This window comes from Trachemys scripta, chromosome 2, assembly GCF_013100865.1.
Source record: "Trachemys scripta elegans isolate TJP31775 chromosome 2, CAS_Tse_1.0, whole genome shotgun sequence".
Lineage (NCBI taxonomy): Eukaryota > Metazoa > Chordata > Testudines > Emydidae > Trachemys > Trachemys scripta.
The window spans coordinates 62,186,784-62,204,253 of record NC_048299.1 but is presented as its reverse complement, the minus strand read 5'-3'; the positions used below and the strand labels follow the sequence as shown (position 1 = coordinate 62,204,253).

Genomic DNA, 17,470 nt, shown 5'->3' with positions numbered 1-17,470 from the left:
TGTAAGGCCCCCTGGTGGTCTAGGATTATATAAGATAATCATGGCCTTATGTAAGGCCCCCTGGTGGTCTAGGATTATATAAGATGATCATGGCCTTATGTAAGGCCCCCTGGTGGTCTAGTATTATATAAGATGAGGTAAACAAATCATGGCCTTATGTAAGGAACGGTTGAACCAATCGGTGTGGGGCTATACATGTGATAAACACATGATTCTCCTTCTTGTCCAATCCGTAGATGTGTTGTTATAGCCTAATTGTGTTATGTAATGTTGAGAAAAACTATAAAAGAAAGCTTGTAATAAACAGAATTCGGATTCATCTTGCAACCACATTGGTCGTGTGCTTTATCTGCTCCGCATGGAACCCCACACATAAGTATCTGATAAAAATTAATCAATACATAATAATATTGTGATGAAGATCAGAAAATTTACACCAACATGAAAAGGGTTAAAAAGAGCCTATGGGCCCAGCTAGTTCCACCCCGCTATAAACTAGGTTTTGACTAGAATTGACTTGCAGCCAATGCCAGGCCTGGAAGGGGAAGAAAAGGAGAAAACCTGGTTCAGTTCCGGGCTGACTGATGAAGAGGCAGGACTTAGCTCCCTCCGTACATGAGGGGAGCATCACAAGGCACCGGATAGCCAATGGGGAAAAAGTACTGCATCCCTGACTGAGGAGATTGCTGAGGGGACTGAGGAGCACCCAGTTGTGAGTGAACCATGTGATTTAACGTTAGAAACATTGCAGGGTTAAGCCCCTCCAATCTTACATCCAACTTGCCCAGAGGGACCTGAGGCCGTGACAGAATGCTGCAAAATGTCCACAAGGAGACAGTACTCAAGCAAACCACTACAGACTGTTTGGACTATGGGGGCCATGCCCCAAACTTAGAGACAGAGATAGGAAGTAGCATAGGGCAGTGGACATAGACTCTGCTATGAAGACCCTACTGGCATTGCTTCACATAGGACCCTGGGCTGGGACCCAGTGGATATGGAGAGTTCCCCTCCCACACCTCCTTAAGAACTGAGGCATCTCAGCCAGGGAAGCAAGGGACCGAAAGTCAGGCATGCCAACCACTAGACTGCCTGGCCCTATGAACACACTATTACACATGTCTACACTTTTTAAAAGGTGCTAACTAGACATGATATGAGTTTACTGAAGATTTCCTCCAGAGTCTATCATAATATTGCTAGTTTAGAATCTGAAAAACTCTGGTATGATTTCCCAATTCCTACATGTACAAATTATTCTTTCTGCTAAACTCTCTCACTCTATCCTCATCAATACTGGACACACACTAAATGTTTCTACAGATTGGAAATTGTGTACATATAAAATGGGGAATATGGGTAGAACCAGTAAAACCTTCAAAAACTAATATTTAAGTGACCCCGTTGTCACACATAACATAACCTATGGCTTTTAGCCACAGTTCATGGGTGGAAAATGGGGTTCCAGCAGTAGCACACAAAAAGAGACACTATCTGCACAATTGCTTTGGAAAGCAGGGAAAATGTAATGTCTGCAATCTCATTTTAGAGGTGCACTGTGCTGGGCCAGCTTTGCTAGTTAGAACTGCATTCCAGCTGCCTCTCAATACCACTTTTGGATGTCAAGCACTGACGCAGGCAGGGAGTGCAAGGACCAAGACTGAGCCTGGTCTGGTTTAGATGCAAGGCATGGGAGCACACTCCCTTCCCCCACTTCCCAATAGTGCACCAAGCCCAATCTGCTCCATACAGCTAACTGCATACAAAAGAATTGATGTTTCCCTGAATATTTTAATGAAAGAAAAATCAAAAGTGTCCAAAGGAAAATTCAGAGAGAGAGAGAGAGAGAGTATATTGTATACAATAGACTACTAATTCTCATTTAAATTAAACACTTGGGGGCCTGATTCTCATTTACATGGATGCCCCTTTCCACCATCCTGGCAGTATGAAGTAATAAATTATAACAACGACTTTAAGGCACCTTTACACTGCCAGAGTGATGTAAAGGTACCCAAGTGTAAATAAGAATCAGACTGTCACAGTGTACTATTGCTAGGGAATCTCAGTAGAAAAACACAATTATCTAACAAAGATCTTCTACTCAGATTTACAATTCGAGGAACCAGAGCACTAAAAGGGGAACAACTGTGATTTGGCCACAGTCGTGTACAACGTCAATGGCAAAACAAAAAATAAAATAAAGAATCTCATCATATGTAACCAGTAGATTATAACAAATCATCTAAATATTTATGTTCAAATACATTTTGAAACAAAAGTGTACAAGGGTTTGACACTCAAAAGTAAAATGGGTAATTGGTTGTGCATTTATTTAAAGATTAGTGTAGACATTTTCCCCTTAACCTCATCGCGTGTCACACTGAAAGAATATAAAAGCCCATTACGTTAGTACAAGGTGACCTAGTTAATGATAGCATACATAAAACTTATGCTCACAAGAATGCAACTAAGAGCCTTATCCAACTCCCACTGAAGTCCCAGTAGAAAGATTCATTGATTTGAAAGAAAATTATATCAGGCCTAAGTCTCACTTGGCTTCTCCCCCCACCCCGGGGAGAAACAGGAGTATTGGAATAGGTCTGTTAACTCAAATGAAGTTCCCAAAAGAGAACTTGGCTCCTGGAGTATAGATTTTAAAGACTATATATTTGATTTTTGGAGGTCAGGATAGACTGGTCAAATTTGTGTGTTTGGCTTTAAAATAACTCCCTCTCATCCAATTTTTTTGTAAAGTGATCTTGAGCCTGATATCACATACACTAGTTTTTCCCTTCTGTAGTTTTTGGACCAAACACAACCAAGAAGACTGCTCCAAAGAAATCAGAAGATGACTGGGGATGGCTCACTCAGCCATAGCCTCCCATACAAAAGTGTGGGAAAACTGTGCCATCTTGAAAGGTACATAGGTTCAACTGGTAAAAAGCTTAATTTTTTCCATAGCGACTTATGAATGTGAATCTTGGGAAATTAATACATTTAAGATGTGAAGTTGGTGAAGACTCTTTTGTATCCTCTGGATGGAAAAGAAGACTAATCCTTATATTAGAAATATTGGCACAAGGCAGACTCTGCTCTTGGAAATCAACAGGTACAAACTTATGCATGTTGGTCACATGAGGTTATTTTCATCTGTACTCCTGATTAATGTCATCAGAAAAAGAACAGTGGTGGGACATCATAGTAAGGGGATGATCAGCAAGGAGATGGATAGATGGTGTGCAGCAGATCACTGAGAGGTCAACTGCTGAGTGTGCAAAGTTAGCGATGGATCAAGAAGGCTTCTGAAAATTCTGCTATGACATTACCAGTATTTAGATATGACTAAGTGGATTTTAATTACTTCATTTGTGGACTTCCAATGATTTACTTTGGTTTTATTCAAGTGTAAACAAGATCAAATGAGGGCCAATGCCTATATTTACATAGACTATGCAGGTCCTAAGACAATTATGCGATATAGTAAACTGAAGTAACTACAGAGTTTATCAGAGAGCTTTTCTGATTGGAAGCATATTTCTCAAAGTTCTATTCCATATGGCAAGGTAGGGGAGTTGGAAAGAAAATATTATTCAGAAGCTAACAAAAATATTAGAGATATGCAAAAAAGTTTCAAATATTTTTTGTTGACTCAGTATCTGCAAATGAGATAATATTCCCCCATGAATATATACTTTTGTTAAAACAAGAAAATATGCAAATTTTGGACCCATATGTCCTTGCTCATTTGCAAAGGTTTTGCATGTCTACAATATTTTGCTTTTCAAAGAGTAAAAGAACCGCAAGTTGTTACCTCAGCAGCTGTCACTCCAAATGGTACTTTAATAGTGTCAGAAATGAACAGCATCAAACTACCTTGAATAGATACCAAGCAACTAATATGTTCTGAAATGTCTATCAGAAAAAAAACTGATCAAGGAATGACAGCATCAGATTATGAGTAGTTACCTCAGTGAAGTTACTCCAGGCTTACATTAGTATAACTGAAATCAGAATCTGTGCCACCAGAGTCTAGCGAGGTATTGAGTAGTCTTTCACTGGGAGAAGGAGGATAAAGAAGTGAATGGAGAAAAAAAATGGCTGAAAACAAACCAAATTTGGTTGCGTGAAAGCATTCATTTTAAAACAAATCTTATGAGGAGAATCTGCAATTAAAAACACACACACACCACCACCACTTAGAGTTGGCGATACTGGATCATTTAATCCAGAATTTAAATACAGGCACTTCTGAGTTAAAACAATGCAACATCAACAGTGTTAGCAGTGCACATCGACACTACACAACAGTTTGTGAAGAATACCTATTCCCTCTGCCTTCTCAAGTGGAATTTAAACAAGCAGAGTAATTGCTCAAGTTGGAATTTTGAAAGACACCGAATTATAACTCTTTCAAGAGTGCTATAAGATTCTTAAGTCTCTTTAAAATCTCATGCAAAAGAATGCATCTTCCTCCAGCAGATCAACATCTATGTTGGTTCAATCAGAGGGAAGAAGAGCACATACTAAACTATCAACACAATTTCCTGCAGCCGTTAGGTGTTCTTTGGAGGTCTCACACTCATGTACTCACCCAGCAAGATCCAATGGGATCAGAGCACAAGGTTTTTTGACTACACTAACACAACATTCAGTAATATATTAATCAATGTGTATATTTAGGCTTAAGACTTCACTTTCTCTCTCTCTCACTCACATATACTCAGCTGGTACTAAACTGATGACCAGAATCTATCATTTTAAAATGTCTATAAATCTACCTCTGTTAAATATTGTTGTCTGACTCACCACACCACTTTGTAAGAGAACTGAAAATTATGTATTCTCACCTTCCTATTGCATTAAATAAAATCTCACTTCCTTTTTCTACATAATTTTCTTGGACTCCAACTAACCTGACATTTACTCATCTAGATTGTTTTCCAGTTCATCTGTTTGATTTCTCAAAGGTATTCCATCTTTAGAACTATTCGTAGTATTCAGGCAAAAAGAAAAGGTGGGGGGGGGCATCCCCATCTATCACCATTTCCATGTCTTTAATTTTTCTCCTAGCCTCAAGCATTCTTGATCCAAAGCTTTAAAGTTTTATCCAAGGCAGCCATCCTTGTTTAAATCATGTCCGATCATTTACTGTTATCCACTGAGCTTGAACGAAAAATTACACTATCCACTAATATGTCAAATTCATACTTTCATAGCTAAAGGAAGCTTGAAATCAAAATACTTAATCTTCAGGAGGCTCAAATTTATGTAAAGACATTATAGGGTGCAGTATACTTTAATTTCCCCAGTAACTGGTTGGATCAGTAAAAAAAACCCAGCCTAACCAGAGGTTTCGAATTTCAAAATAAAACTGTAGAATAAAAATAGCATGTCACTAAAAGCTGTCCATCATCTCAGTCTGCCTGCCTGGAAATGGGAAGAAAAAAACCCCTGCTTTTTCAGTGAGCAAACATTTATACAAATTATGTATAATTTAAGTGTTGTGCATAATTCTTGAAAATGCATTATTAGAGGAACTGGTTTATTCATCCACATAGTGTGAATACAAAAAATACTGAATGTATTATGTATCAGTACACCTCTATCCCGATATAACACGAATTCAGATAGAATGCAGTAAAGCAGTGCTCCGGGGGGGGGGGGGGGCTGCGCACTCCAGCGGATCAAAGCAAGTTTGATATAACGTGGTTTCACCTATAAAGCGGTAAGATTTTTTGGCTCCCGAGGACAGCATTATATCGGGGTAGAGGTGTATTCCCTTTTTGGTTCACCATAAAACCTATAATAATTTGGCCCTTAACAACAGTAGATACTATTATGATGGTGATTGTATAAAAATAGATAAATATGTTCCCAATCCTACAAACAACTGAGTTACCACCTCAGCTTCATTGGGAGCAGAAGTAACTCAACACTTTGTAGGTCAGGCCCTAAAGGTGTGCACTCATTTAAGGTTTTTCACACACACACACACACACACAAATATCCTTACAATTAATAAGCTTCACAACACCTCTGTGAAATATGTAAATATAATTTTCCATGAGGTATTGGCAACTCCTGTGATTTTTATTACAGGTCTTGCAATATTTAGTATCTTTCTTAAAGTCCCAGCTGTGATTTCATGTAATCACAGGATTTCAAGTAAAGAACAGGAGTACTTGTGGCACCTTAGAGACTAACAAATTTATTTGAGCATAAGCTTTCGTGGGCTATGAAAACTTACGCTCAAATAAATTTGTTAGTCTCTAAGGTGCCACAAGTACTCCTGTTCTTTCTGCGGATACAGACTAACATGGCTGCTACTCTGAAACCTGTGATTACATGAAAATTTCTGCTTTCATTTTAAAAATACAGTAAGTTTTTAGCCCTCATGATTGGGGGAAAAAAAATCTTGAATAAGTCACTTGAGTGCACTTAAATGTGAGTGAAAATAACACAACATCTGTTCATTTATTTAATGATTTGTAAGCATATATCATTATTTGGAGGGGCCTATTATGATTTTTTCTACACTTCGGGGTGAAATGGAGGCAGAGAGAGGTTAAGTAACTTTTTCAAGGGCACAACAAGTGAGTTGCAGACTTAGGAATAGGAAGCTGAGCACTCCCGGCCCCGCACTTTAACCACAAGGCTATTCTATATTACATACTATAATATTGTCTGTACTACAAAGCATGTTGTGTGATCTACAAGACAGAACTTCTAAATCCCACATTTCAATCCCAAGAACCTTTTCCCTATTTCAGGGTCTGTTGACTATATTGTGGCAGGGCTTGCCCATTTGTTGTATGTGCATACTACCTGACCCAGCAACAACAACTACGTACTTTACACAACACACAGATTATATTTCTTTCTGAATGGCAGGGACATTCGCAGGAATTTAAATTTGACCACTTTTGGAGGGGCACGTTCTGTGTCCCTGCCATGGCCTCAGGGCTGGAGGAGCTCTGTGCCCCTGCTTGCCCCCCCCCCTTGTGCATGGCCCTGCTAACTGGAATAATATGTATGGGGGTGATGTTGGGGGGTGGGAGGAAGAGGGAGAGGCATTGCCAGCCAGAATACAGGCATAAATAATCTGCCATTGTCATGTACCTCTGTGCCAATATGGAAGACAGAATCTGATCCTATATTAATATATCAAGTGAAAATATTGCAGTATATCTATGGCCTTTTAAACTACCAATAGAGCATAATAAAGTATGCAAAAAATATTTTACATATGATTACGTGTATTTAAAAATAGTAACAAGGATATATCCTCCCCTTCCTACATACAGAGGCACAATTGTGCAGGTTTCATCTGAAAGACAATCAGCACTCTTAAGGATTCATTGCATGCTCCCTTTAGTGAGACTGGCCTGCTGGACGCGCAGTAGTGACAGGAGACATAGCCTCATATCCACACAACAGGCCTGAGACTTGCAGGAAATCACAATGGAAATCCCGCAGAACTCCAACAGTATACAGGTACAAAAATTGTTTTCTCCTGTCATCTGGACACCTTGGAAATGCTAAAAATGGCTGGCTTGTCACTGTGCTGCCACTGTCTTCCCCCTGTCAGTTGTGCTCATATGACATCTCTGAAGTGGTCCATTTGGCTTTCAGGTTGATTCAGTACAGCTCAGAGGAGCAGAAAAATATTTCAACAAATTCCATGTCTTTTAAAGGGAAACTTTCCACATTAAAGAGACTGACTCCCATCACTTTCCAGCAGACCACACCTCCCTTAATACATTGTGTTTCTGCATAAGAACCACACAACACCAGGAAACATACTCTACAGAGGTCTCTGCCCTTCACTTGATCCCTCCCAGCACGTCTGCAAGATAAGTGTTGTTCTGTTCCCTTATGTGCCTTGAAAAGAGCCCGAATGAGTAACCAAATAATCTTTCAATATGTCAAAATATTGTAATTTCCTAATTCATTCTTACACTGCAACCTTCATTAAATATGCAGATAAAGATATGTTTAAAGTTGAAATAACAAAAGTGATTGATACACAAGCACACTGCTATGATCAGAACATATACAAGAAAAAAAAGTATAAACAGTTACACAAAAAATTCCATCTTTGATAGATTTACCATACATCACTTGCTGCTGGCATTAGTGGAAGGTTAAATGTCAAATATGTCATGAGAAACACAGGCTTTTATTTTACACCTACACTCACTCTTCCCCATACTACAAATGACATCAGAATTTTTAAAGCTTAAATGACAGAGAATAAACATTATCAAAATCTCCCCAAAAAGAGATATTTAGCTAGTTGTTTATTGGCTTACTGGTTGTTTTTAGTTACACAAAACTGTCATATACCTTATTCTCAGGCAAAATGCTTCAATTTAAAAACACACACATACTGAAAGGCACAAAAATACTCAATTAAGAGCAACCAATCAGTTTTTATTCTGCCCACCTATTCTCACCAGTCTTCCATCTTTCAGCCTTACTTCCCTTTCACAATGCTCAGTAAGGTGCGGTATTAAGGAATTTACATTAAATTGACTTCAATGGGACTACTTATATGAGTGAAGTTAAACATATGAATAAGTGTTTGCAGGAGAGGGACCTAAGTGTTTTTGGATTTTCAAATTAGTCCACTGGTGAGTGACTGGCATGATCAACAAGTCATTTTTTTAAAACCAAAAAGGCAGTTTACTTCCAGCCGCTCAGCTGAGCATGCCTTTCCTTAAGCAAGCCAGATAAGGTGGCAAATGAGGGTCAGCAAATGGTGTTCTCTACCATTTCCACCATTCCATTTCCTTCTTTTGGTAGCAAAACACAGAATTGTATTTTACCACAATTTCTAGGAGTTAAGAACATCAATGCTTAAATGGGAGCTGAGGAGATGGCAAGGTGCAATAACAACACGAAAATACTTTGTAACAACTTAGAGATTGACATGAAGAAATCTGACTTGACACAGAGTAACAGGGGTTGGCATTTGATTTATTGATTACACCCTATCATCATGCTCAGCTAGCATTTGTTATATTATCAGTTATTATGCTACAAGTAAGCTATCTTGACCAAGGCGAATCAGAATGTCTGATAACATCAGCTCAATGAAAAAATGGTCTGTTCTGAGGATAATCTTAATATTACCTTTTAATAAAGTCAATGCAGTGAGACAGCACCCTACACCTTCAAATTCTCCTAAATTTTAAAATCTTTTCTATTGTATTTACCTTCCCAAAGGCAGGAGTCCATATTGTCACGTACTAATATATTACCTGCAAACTTTAAAGCACACCAATGTTACTGTAGTACTGTATTGCAACACTAATTCCCTTGTACCAGGAATAAACTGCTAATTCTCCCACCTCAGGAACTGGATTATTGCCGAGTAAAACAAGGTGATGAAACTATTGTTGCTGAACTATGTATGATTCATAGTTAGTAACAACCATCTCTAAATGCAAAACTCAAATTTATATTCTCATAATCAAAAGGTCAGAAAAAGATGCAAGAATGGATTATTATTCATTGAAGCTAAAAGTATGCATTTACGCTAGCTGCTGTATACAATTCTCAGATGAATTGTTAATACACCTGTACAGAAAGTGATGTATATGAAATTATAGATTTATAGCTTTTAGTACAAATCCTGTTACATTTTTCCGCAACAAAAGCTTTTTCATGCAATATTTATGTGGCATGTCTTAATATATAGTTGTCCTGAAGATATAATTCTCCTAGTTCTTCTCTTCTACAAAAGCAAGAGACACTGAGGAACAACAGACTGGCCCCCCAGCATGAGAACATTTTCTGCCAGCACATAAAGAGCAGAAAGAAAAATATTGTCATCATTGCCCTTCAGAATAAGGAACATTTTTGTTTGTTTGTTTGTTTTTAAAGAATTGTTAACATGTTTTCTAACTAAATCTTTAGCCAAAACATTCCAGTTTAAGACTGACATAAACAGTTTACTGGGGAAAAAAATCCTTTTGAAAAACAGCATGGGCAAAACCATGTATGAGTGACGTATGTGGTAGTGCAGAAGGTCTCACTCTCAAGAGTCCCTTATAATCCTTTGGAGTTCTGGCACATCTAAACCCCCCTAGAACCAGACAAACAGAAGGTAAGAACCTCGTCAATTTAACAGGGATCCAAAATGCTCATCATAACGACAGAGTGAAACACTGGACATCTCAGTCTAAGCATATGTCTTTGAGACAAGTCGATCATGAAGAAAAATGGACTTTTTCTATTCAGCAAATAAATACAAACTAAATTCTAATGCAGAGGTGCTTGTAACAGCTACCTAATTAATATTAATCCTCAGTAGTCAGCAATCAATACAGTTAGTAAGTAAATTTTAGATTTGTCATTAGATCATGATAGACACTTGGGCCTTTTTTCTTTTGAATTTTTATTGTATTTTTTCTTGAATTATAGGTTCGTCAGTCTCTCAAACACAGATGACAAATGACTTGTAAGCTTAAAGTCAAGATTAAACCCTACAGTTAGCAGAAGCACTGCACAGAGAAAAGGGAGAAATGAATTTTACTACCCGTTTTACAATCAAAAATAGCACTTTATCAGCAGAATATCTAATTTTCATGTTCCATTTTCATAACACTATCTCTATTACATCACTAAGAATAAACCTACATTCACTCACTAATCTTTTTCCCTATTAAAATCATACTGAATCTGTGTTCAATACCAACTTCATTTCTTTTCACTGGCTAGCATCTTAATTTAAATCAGCTTATGTTGACTTTCATTTTTACAATATATGCCTATTTCACATCTTAGCACCTTCATGGCCCCCCAGGGAGTTATTATTCTTTAATATTTTATTTTGACCTTGTTAAGTTACTAGAATTGCCTGATATTCTTCTTTATTTGCTAGGTCTCCCCCTTCCCATCCTTTTCACAAAGCACACTATTTGTAAAACCACCTAGTTTGCAATCAGACTGTCTTTATACAAAATATATCAGTTTGCTTATAAAAATAGCCTTTGACCCTTTTAGATTTATTACAAGAATTGTTTTTATAAATCATACATTTCATTGTTAATTAATGAAGGACCACTGGCCAATGATACTTTAAGATATTTATTCCAAACTTCAGGATGGCTAAAAAAAATTTAAGACTAGTATTTTAACATTTGTAAATAAGAAAAGAAACAAGCTAAATTTACTCATTCTTTTCAAAAAAGGAAAGTATAACCAGTTTTGTTCAGCAAAGCATTCTGAATATACACAGAATGAGAAACATTTTTAAACATATCAACTGTATTTTAATAAAAGTTATTAAAATTAACATGTCTGAGCCTCTTGCTGGCAATACCCTCTTGCTGATAAGTGACAAGCATAGTGCAAAATATTCTTCTGGGACAGGATCCATGTGTGATCAAATATAGAGGAGTGGAAGCCCACAGGGACAAGGAAACATGGAGTTCTCTTCACCTGAAGCTCACACACCATGGAAATTATGTCCCATAGAAAGTGAGAATGGAGCTGGCACTTCATCAGGTATAAACAAAGCTTCAGCCACCTGTACGACTGGGGGAGAGCAGGAAGGACAGTACTGCGAGTTGAAGTGGGAGGTATGGATGGTTTGTAGGAAGGGAAGATCAGGAGGGGGGAAGACCATGGGATGGGGGGTGTTGAGTTGGGAGGGGAAGACCAGGAGTTAGAATAGGGGTTAGTAAGTTGAGATGCAGAGACCATGAGGGGGAGCGGAGAGTGCGCAGGAGAGAAAGGAGGATGAAATGTAAAAGTAGGAGCCAACCTAAGCAGGGGATGGTGTGATGAGGGGAAGAAAAGGTGCTGATGATAGTGAATGAATCAGTACTCCTGAGGAGAGCAGGTGCAGGAGCGGGAATGGTGTAAAGCAGCAGTTCACCTGGGTGATTTGAATGGGAGATTTGCTGGGAAGCTAGGAAGGCATTCACAATGGAAGTAATTGTAATTTCAACACTCCATATGCTGTGCAGATCCACCAAGTCTCCAGAAAAGAATATTGACTGGAACTGCTTAATACCACTATCCTCCTTTTCACATAGCTCTATCCATTTACCTCAAACACTTTTGAAAATGCTGTCTTTTGTGACTAATAATCCACATTTTCAAAAGTGCACAAGTCACACTAACTTTCAATGGGACTTAAGTACTTTCAAAAAATTGACCTAAAGAGCAGTGTATATAATTCTCAGATCCTAGTGACATAGAATTTGAGGAAATACAGCACAAATAGTCTCCATTTCCACCCACTCTTCTACATTAAAGGCTTGATCCAGTTCCCACTGAAGTCAATGAAAAGACTCTGATTAACTTCAGTAGTAGTTGGATCAGGCCCCAAGCAAGTATCCAACAATATTGAGACTATAATTAGTAACATGACAGTAGCACTACAGGAGACCAATATTAGGGAATGTTAATTCTCTGTAAGAGAACAAGAGGTGTTCTCTAATTGTTAAAGCAAAGAACTAGGAACAAAGAAATTCTGAGTTCTAACTATGTCTCTAAAACTACGTCCCTCTGCAGCCCTGGTTATGCCACTCTACCTCAGTTTCCCCATCGGTAAAACAACAGTCGTGTTATGAGTACTAATTAATTAATGTTTGTAAAGCATGTTTATAATGACTGTTTGACTGTTTAAAGAAGACCAAATTATGTTTTTGACTGACAATTCCTAATGAAGTTGATAGAAGCTAACAGAATAGATCAGAAAACATAACAGGGCTCACAAAATGTCTAAATAGAAAAATTATTTTGCAGCTTCTTCACACGTACTTGAGCCATTATTTTACACTTCTCTCTAACAAAGAATGGAGATATAGGAAAGAGAAAATGTTACACTGCAGATGGTCAAGTGCAGTCGTGTGTCCTTAGGCTTTGGGAGCTGGTGCGTATAAAGTACTTTTTTCCTCAGAGCTGAACGTAAACTACGTTATCTCGACAACAGATCCATGCTAAACTTGACAGCTCTTTACCCAGAGTTTGGCACCCACTGAGGAACAGAACTAGCAATGTTCTAAGAAGTGCAGGTCAGAAAAGCAGGAAATTGTCCCATCAAAATTTATGTTAAAAAGGCAAACTTATCTTCCCATCTATCCTTCTAGCAGTAATTTCCACTATTACCACTCTGTAAACATGCAATACCACCCATGGACCAGATTTTGGCTAGCCCTTGCTTGCATGCTCACACAGCACAGGCTGGACAAATTCTTGATGGAAATTTCAGAGCATCCATCATTCAGAGGTTCTTGGGAAAGGAAGCTACTTAAGCCTTCTCTCCAACCGAACAACTGTTCGGAGATTGGCCAGAATCTGGTATCCATCTGGCACAGTACATCTACTCGGAAGGGTTGCACCAGTGTAGCAACCAACAGGAAAATCCCTAATGTAGACAAACACTGATTCACCTAGAATTGCACATATATTTTATCCTAGTGCTAGGGTAAATCTCAAACCACTTCACAAGCACTCATTTATTTAAACTTTGAACTTTCCTGTGAGGTAGGTTAGTGTATATATTTATTTTAGAGCTAGGTAACCGAGCCAGATATGTTATATGACTCACTTAAGGTTAAACAGCAAGTCACTGGTAAAGCTAGGAGTCTTGTCCCCTAGCATTCTGCTATCACCACTAGACTACATTTCCTCTTCCATTACTAGAACATAATATAACCTGCCCACTTCCGCTGAGTATAATAATAATTATATATCATTTGCAAGACTTCATCTTGGTAAGTTGAAGACAAATATAATTCTATCGGAGTAAAGTTAAAACCAAGCATATGTGGTTAGATGACATTAAAAAAGTGCTCTAAGACTTGCTGAGTTCTGAGAACTGAAACCACAGACAGCCAAAATGTGGCTCCACACAGTCAGATATGATGGGGCTGCTAATATTGAGCACTTTACTGTATGTAGGAACCTTGGCTTAAAAAAAAAAAAGACAGAAAAAAAAAATTTTGTTTAATCTATAATCACAAAAAAATAACAACCTAAGGCATTAATGTGTGAAAAGTGGTGACGTATATCATCTAGATACACACTAGTCCATCTTTACACGTCACAGGAATATATAATTGTCATGTTTATCATCATAGTTAAGTATATTTATTGCTAAGTATTTATAGTTCTCACTAGAGTGAAAACAGCTTAATTATTTTAATGACTTTAAAAACAATGAGGAGTCCGGTGGCACCTTAAAGACTGACAGATTTATCTGGGCATAAGCTTTTGTGGGTAAAAAAACCCACTTCTTCAGATGAATGAAGTGAAAATTGCAGATACAGTACAGGCATAAATATATATTGGCACATGAAGAGAAGGGAGTTACCTTACAATTGGAAAACCAGTGTTGAAGGCCAATTCAGTCAGGGTGGCTGTGGTCCACTCCCAATAATTGATGACTGTTATTATTAATCATGTTTATTAAGGTAGTGCCTAAGGGCTAACAAGAACTGGGCCCCATTGTGCTAAGCTCTGCACAAACACAGAGCAGAAGATAGTCCCCGCCTTGAAGAGCTTTCATGCTAAGTACATTTTCTGTCTTTGGAAAATCTCTCTCACTGTTAGAATAAGTGCTTGAATTTTGGCTCTGGTTTTTAAAATATTTTAGAGTAAAGAGCATAAGCAGCAAACCACAAGTACAGTGAGTACATTTACCCCTAAATGTTTCTCTCTCTTAATTACCATGACATGGTTTATTTCCAATTTCTTGTCAACCACAATTTAAAGATTTGTCAGTATAAAGATTCAATGAGCTGAGAAGAAAGTATGAAGGAATTCTTTTCCTGCTATGCTGTTGTGATTAGAAAACTGTCATACTGACAGAAGCAATGGTACTACTTTTGTAACATTCTCAGTTCTTCTGCTACTTCACTAGACCAAATGATCAACTACAGCAGTGGATCACAACCTTTCCGAGTTTCAAAGACACCCCCCCACACCCCACCTAGCCATTAAAAAAGGCGGGTGGGGGGGTCATGATCTTCTGAAACCTTTTCCCAACCTCCAAGGTTGAGAACCCATGAACTCCAGGAAAGAAGCAACCAGGCTCTTAAAAGTCTCAGTTGGTAATTTGCATATTGCAAACTCTTTGGGGCAAAGACTTTCGTCTTCCTCTGCATTTCAGAAGGGCCGAGGACCTGTCGGGCACTACCACGCTATAAAGAAATAATGACAAATCCGCCTTTCACAATAATCCAAAGGCATTACCACGAACCCACGAGGAGATCGGGGAAGTCCTACCCCATTCCCGTCACACCTCGCTCACAGGGACATGAAAAAGCCCAGAAAGAGGGGCTGCCAATGTGGCCCCATTGACCCCGTTGCCTGAGCAGGGAGCTGACCTGACTAGTCCCTGTTGCACGGCGAGTGCCAAAGCGCAGGTACGTTCCTGACTCGGAACAACCGCTGAGTCTTGAAACAAACCGAGGCGAGGCAGGAGCGGGAGGCCCCTTCGCTGCTCCTTTACTCTCGGGCGCAGCGTCCCATCCCTGCTGGAGGATTGGGGGGGGGGGGTCCCTGACTTTTCACGCGGCCGCGCTACCCGCGGGAGGCGCCGTCGCTCTGCCTCGCAGCACCGAGGCAGCCAGCCAGGACCAACGTGTGTGTCCATCCCGCTCCTTGCTTTCCCCCTTTCCTTTCGCTGCCTGCGAAGTGAAAGGAAAACACTGCCCGCAGCAGCAGCCTTCCCCCCGCTCCCCTCTTCGGCTGGCAGGAGGCGATGGGGCGGGGGACTAGCCACACGTTCGCCCTGGCAAATGAAAACAAAGTAAGGCAACAGCTGCATCGAAGCGCTGCAAAGCAGCAGCACCCGGGGGCTGCTGAGCCGGGGGCGGGAGGTTCCTGCCGAGCAACCGAAAGACGGGGACGGTGGGAGAAACTTACCGGAGGAAACCGAGGAGCCGGACAAACTGGAGTTACTGGACGCTGCCATCCTGCCTCCTTAGCTCCTAGCCCCGCTGCGACTCCGGCTTCGGCTCCTGCTGCTGGCCGGCTGCCGCCGCTGCCCCCAGCCCATTGCCAAGTGCGGGAGCCGCACGGTGCGAAGCAGCAGCAGCCGCCGCCGCCGGGGCTGCGCTTCCTGTTCAGCCAGCGAGCGAGCTGCGGCCGGTGGCTTGGCTGCGCGCCGCTCAGGCGTCGCAGGGCTCTGCTGCTGCGTGCAGCTGGCGGTCGCCGCTCGGCAGCAGGGCAGGGAAAAGGCCCCGCGGCGCTTCCAGTTGCCTCCTCTCCGCCCGGGGCGCGGGGGGTTCCCTTGTGGCCGTGCCCAGAGCCGCCTCCGCAAGCTCCGTCCTCCCGCCCCGCGCCTCCGCCTCCTGCCGGGCAGCGCTGACAGCCGGGCTCAGCCCCCCGCCCCCTCCTCCTCAGCCCCCCTCGCGCACACAAAGGAAGGAGCGCGGAGCCCGGCTGACAGCCCCTGGCTGAGGCAGGGTGGGTCTGAGGCGCGCAGCCCGAGGCGGGAAGGAAGCCCGGGGAAGCAGCCAGCGCCCGCTGCCGATACTCCTGCCGCTGCCTGGCACTGGGCGGCTCCTTCCTCCAGGTGCCAAACGCGGGCCACCTTCCGCCTGCCCGGGGGAGCCAGGACGCGCGTCCCCAGCCCTGCCCCGTGCAGGAGCGGGCAGGGTGGTGCCTGTTGAGTACTCACTGCTCCAGCCGGGAACATGGGCAGACCTCCGGGGCGGCGGCGATTAGGGATCGTCTTTGTTCCCGGGTGGCTCATGTAGCAGTTGTATCTGCTAAGCTCCTGCAGTGCACGTTGGCTTGGAGTCACCCCTTCCCCCGCGCGCCCATCCTGAGCTGCCATCACCTTGTCTGTCCGCTCCCCTTTTTTAGCTCGGGCTAGGCACTACAATGCACACACCCCGAATAACTTCAGTGAGATTCCAAATGGGGAGCAATTTTTTTCCTTTTTCTGTTTCTTGTCCTCTCTCTCCTCCTGTCTAGTGTTTGTCTTACCTTTCTTCAAGGTGCCTGACTTTCTTTTTCTCTTACAAAACTCTTCCTTCTCTGCCCCCTCTTTGTCTTTCATTGTTTTGTGTTCTCTGATCCCTTTCCTTTCCATCTGTACAGAACACAATACAGTGGGTACCATTAAAATTTTAAGATTGATTGCCTGTGGCAGCTGCATTTACTATAATGTCACCCATCCTAAGCATAGGAAATGCCCCAGATATCCTGGGATAGAACAGTGGTTCTCAACCATTTCCCCCAAACCCTTTTTCCAGACCTCTCACGTGTATTGGATTTTGCAGCATATTCCATATTCTGCTGGATCATGCTGCCTATTTTGCTGCACTAGGGAGGTGGGCAGTATTCTACTGCTGGGGCGAAAGAGACTTATTAGCCAAATACCCTATAGCCTAAAGGAAAATCCATTGAGCTAGAAGGAAATCATGAGTTTAGATCTCATCTATTCTAGCTACTCTTTAAATTTCCATGCATTTCACAGTCCTTATTACTTACCAAG

General features: G+C 41.0%; 1 protein-coding gene across 1 annotated transcript in view; it reads right to left on the bottom strand.

The window, feature by feature from the left end:
* The window catches only part of CHN2 (chimerin 2), a gene marked incomplete at its 3' end in the record, with an annotated part of 196,252 nt that extends 179,613 nt beyond the window's left edge, over positions 1–16,639 (bottom strand). Inside the window, 1 exon segment of the mRNA XM_034760711.1 lies at positions 15,892–16,639. Within this exon segment, the coding sequence (XP_034616602.1) occupies positions 15,892–15,940 (49 nt within the window).
* Between the last annotated feature and the right edge of the window lie 831 nt (positions 16,640–17,470).